A 3,655-nucleotide genomic window follows, 5' to 3' on the forward strand; every position below is an offset into this window, starting at 1 on the left:
GGTTGCAGCCATCATTGTTGTTTGGTGGGCCCGGTCTGGATTTGAACCTGCCACCTTAGGTGTATGTGGCTGGTGCCTTAACCACTTGAGCCACAGGCACCAAGCCATGCCCAGCTATTTTTTAGAGACAGGGTCTCACTCTGGCTCAGGCTGATGTCAAACTTCTGAGCTCAGACAGTCTATCCTCAGCTTCCCAGTATGCTAGGATTACAGGTGTGAGCCACCCTGCCCAGCCTACTATAGTTTATTGATTTCAAAGAGATAGATTTCAGATTAACTTTTGGAGTTAACTGTTACATTTATAACATTTTTAATTTATGTTATTATGCAGCAAGATTACCTTATGCTGGCTACGTTGGATGAGAATGAGGAAGTAGTGGATGGAGGCAAAAAAGGAACAGTTGATGACCTGCAGCATGGTGAATTGGAAGCATTTATTCAAAATCTTAATTTGGCCAAGTATACAAAAGCATTCTTAACCGAGGATGAACCGGCTGAAAAAGAAAATTCCAGCAAAAAAGAAGCAAAAGTATCTAATAAAAAGCAAAATGCAGTAGAAAGTCAAAAGACATCGATCGAAAAGGAGAAAAATAAGAGTAGGCCAGAACCATGTTCCAATGAAAACAGCAATGCCAAACCAAAAGTAAAGAAAGATAAGCAAGATGTCTTTGAATTTTTTGAGAGACAGACATTGTTACTAAAGCCTGGAGGCAAATGGTATGACCTGGAGTATACTAATGAACATTCTTTGGAACCCCAGCCTCAGGACGTTGTGACTAAGTACAAAAGTCTTGCTCAGAAGCTGTATGAACATGAAATAAACTTATTCAAAAGTAAGACAAATAATCAAAAGGGAGCTTCTTCCACCTGGATGAAGGCAATTGTGTCCTCAGGGACATTGGGTGATAGGATGGCAGCCATGATTCTTCTTATTCAGGATGATGCTGTTCATACACTCCAGTTTGTAGAAACTCTGCTGAGCCTTGTTAAAAAGAAGGGCAGCAAACAGCAGTGCCTCATGGCTTTGGATACTTTCAAAGAATTACTCATTACAGACCTTTTGCCAGATAGTAGGAAGCTACGGATTTTCAGCCAGCATCCTTTCAACAAACTAGAACAGTTGTCCAGTGGCAACAAGGACTCAAGAGATAGAAGACTGATCCTGTGGCATTTTGAACACCAGCTGAAACACTTAGTGGCTGAATTTGTACATGTCTTAGAAACTTTAAGCCATGATACCTTAGTAACCACTAAAATCCGAGCCCTAACAGTGGCTCATGAGCTTCTTTGTAATAAGCCTGAGGAAGAAAAGGCTCTTCTTGTCCAGCTAGTAAATAAACTAGGAGATCCTCAGAACAGAATAGCCACAAAAGCCTCCCATCTGTTGGAGACATTACTTAGTAAACATCCCAATATGAAAGGAGTTGTATGTGGTGAAGTAGAAAGGCTACTCTTTCGCTCAAATATCAGCCCTAAAGCTCAATATTATGCAATTTGCTTTTTAAATCAAATGGTCCTCTCCCATGAAGAAAGTGAATTGGCTAACAAATTAATAACTCTTTATTTTTGTTTTTTTCGGACTTGCATCAAGAAAAAAGATATTGAGTCCAAAATGCTTAGTGCCCTTTTAACAGGTGTGAATAGGGCATACCCTTATGCCAAGAGTGGTGATGACAAAGTGAGGGAACAGGTTGACACGCTGTTTAAAGTACTGCATATGGTGAATTTTAATACCAGTGTGCAGGCTCTAATGTTGCTCTTCCAAGTAATGAATTCTCAGCAGACGATATCGGATCGGTATTATACAGCATTATACAGGTAAGTATATCATTTCAGCATATGGATATGAGGAAAAAAAGAGTTTCGACAACTAGATTTTAGGCCCCCTCTAAAGGGAACTTGCTGCACATTAACTTAAAGTGAGTCACTTAATCCTTACTTCCCTGAAAGGTGCAAAGTATATTAGATACTTTAACTATGTTATTTTTTTTTTATTTTGAGAAGTTAAAGCACAGAAAAATAATCCCAAAAAAGTATTCATATCCTATACCTAGTATTTCAAAATTAGCATCTTGCTCTGTTTGTTTTAAATCTTTACGTTATTCTTTTTTTTTTTTTTCTTTTTTGATTTTTTTGTTTTTGTTTAGCGGTCCTGGGCAGGGTTCAAACCTGCTAGCTGTGGTACAGGGGGGCCGGCACTCTAACCACTGAGATACAAGTGCCCACCCTGTTTTAAATCTTTAGAATATTAAAGAAATAGAATAAGTATAATTAAAGTTGCCTTATCCTCAATCCTGTATCTTTCTCCTGTGTTGTTAGGGAGTTGCAATTTTGTAGTTTTTGGCCAGAACTGAGTTTGAACCTGCCACCTCCAGCATATGGGGCCAGTGCCCTACTCTTTTGAGCCACAGGTGCCGCCCAGGGAGTTGCAATTTTGGATTTTCTTTTTTGGATTTTCTCTTGGGCTCAAGCCAATCCTCTTGCCTCAGCCTCCCAAGTAGCTGGGACTACAGATGTCTGCCACAATGCCCTGCTATTTTTAGAGACAGGTCTGGCTCCTGCTCAGACACTCCACCCACAGTGCTAGGATTACAGGTATGAGCCACTGCACCTGGCCTTAGATTTTCTTTTTAACATCGAGGTTAAGATTTTGTTTGCTGGATTTTGCAGCTGTCCTGCAATTTACCCCTGGAGACATGACATTTTGAACAATGTGTAAAAAGCTTGGAACAATACAAGTAAACCAGCAAGCTGTGTTCAAGAATTTAATGTATTTCTGTCTAATTCACTTTTATAATTTTACATATATATCTTGTCAGAAAATGTAAAGCATTCAGTTTGCTGTGTAACTTTGGGCAGATTCTCGTGAAAACTTTATTGGTAGACATGATTAATCCCATTTTATTGTGTGTAAGTTTGTTTGTAAAAAGAAAAGCTCCTGTCTCATAACAGTTATGAAGATTATTTAATTTGAACAGGGTTATATGCAGGTAGTAAATGATAAGTATGACTTTAAGAAAGATTGGTAAGTTAATATACTATGTGTTAACCCATGTAGTATTTCTTCATGTGTATGTTATGTGCTTAACAGTGCCTAACACATAAGTGCTATGTGTTGACTGCTATCCTTGTTATTATTGACACATATTTCTTTAATCCTCTTCACTGCTCTCCAGTCTGTGAGGAACACTAATTTGTGCAAGGTTATACAGATACCAAGGAACCAAGTTAGGTGGCAATCCAAGTCTGCAGTGGCTTTAGAATACATGACATTTCGTGGTACTGACTGCTATGGTACCCCGAAAAGAATCTCAAAGGCATTTCTATAATTTTTTGAAGTAATTTTTTTAGCAGGACATGCTTATTAGTTTGAGCAGAGTTCCAAGGCTGAAAATACAGAAATTTGAGGGTCCTGAAGGTTGTTGTGTTTTGGGTTTTTTGGCAGTTGGGGAGGGGGTTAGCCTTTAAGGATCATTAGAGTTTCTGGTTTTCAGAAAATGTTTAGAATCTATTGGAAAACATTTTTCTAAGTCCCTAAGATACCACAGTCCCCTTAACACAGCAGTATGACAACTCTGTGGAAAAATAGATGCCTAAATTCTTTAAATTACCGTCTGCCAAGAGCGCTCATAGATGGATTTTCTTTCTTTTCTTT

General features: G+C 38.6%; 1 protein-coding gene across 1 annotated transcript in view; it reads left to right on the forward strand.

Moving 5' to 3' along the window:
* The window catches only part of CEBPZ (CCAAT/enhancer binding protein zeta), a 25,876-nt gene that overhangs the window by 2,697 nt on the left and 19,524 nt on the right, over window positions 1–3,655 (forward strand). The window contains exon 2 of the mRNA XM_003795686.3: window positions 332–1,818. Coding sequence (XP_003795734.1) covers window positions 332–1,818 — 1,487 coding nt within the window. The remainder of the gene's footprint in view (window positions 1–331; window positions 1,819–3,655) is intronic.

The sequence above is a fragment of the Otolemur garnettii genome, unplaced genomic scaffold (assembly GCF_000181295.1).
Source record: "Otolemur garnettii isolate 467f Iridium unplaced genomic scaffold, OtoGar3 scaffold00095, whole genome shotgun sequence".
Classification (NCBI taxonomy): Eukaryota; Metazoa; Chordata; class Mammalia; order Primates; family Galagidae; genus Otolemur; species Otolemur garnettii.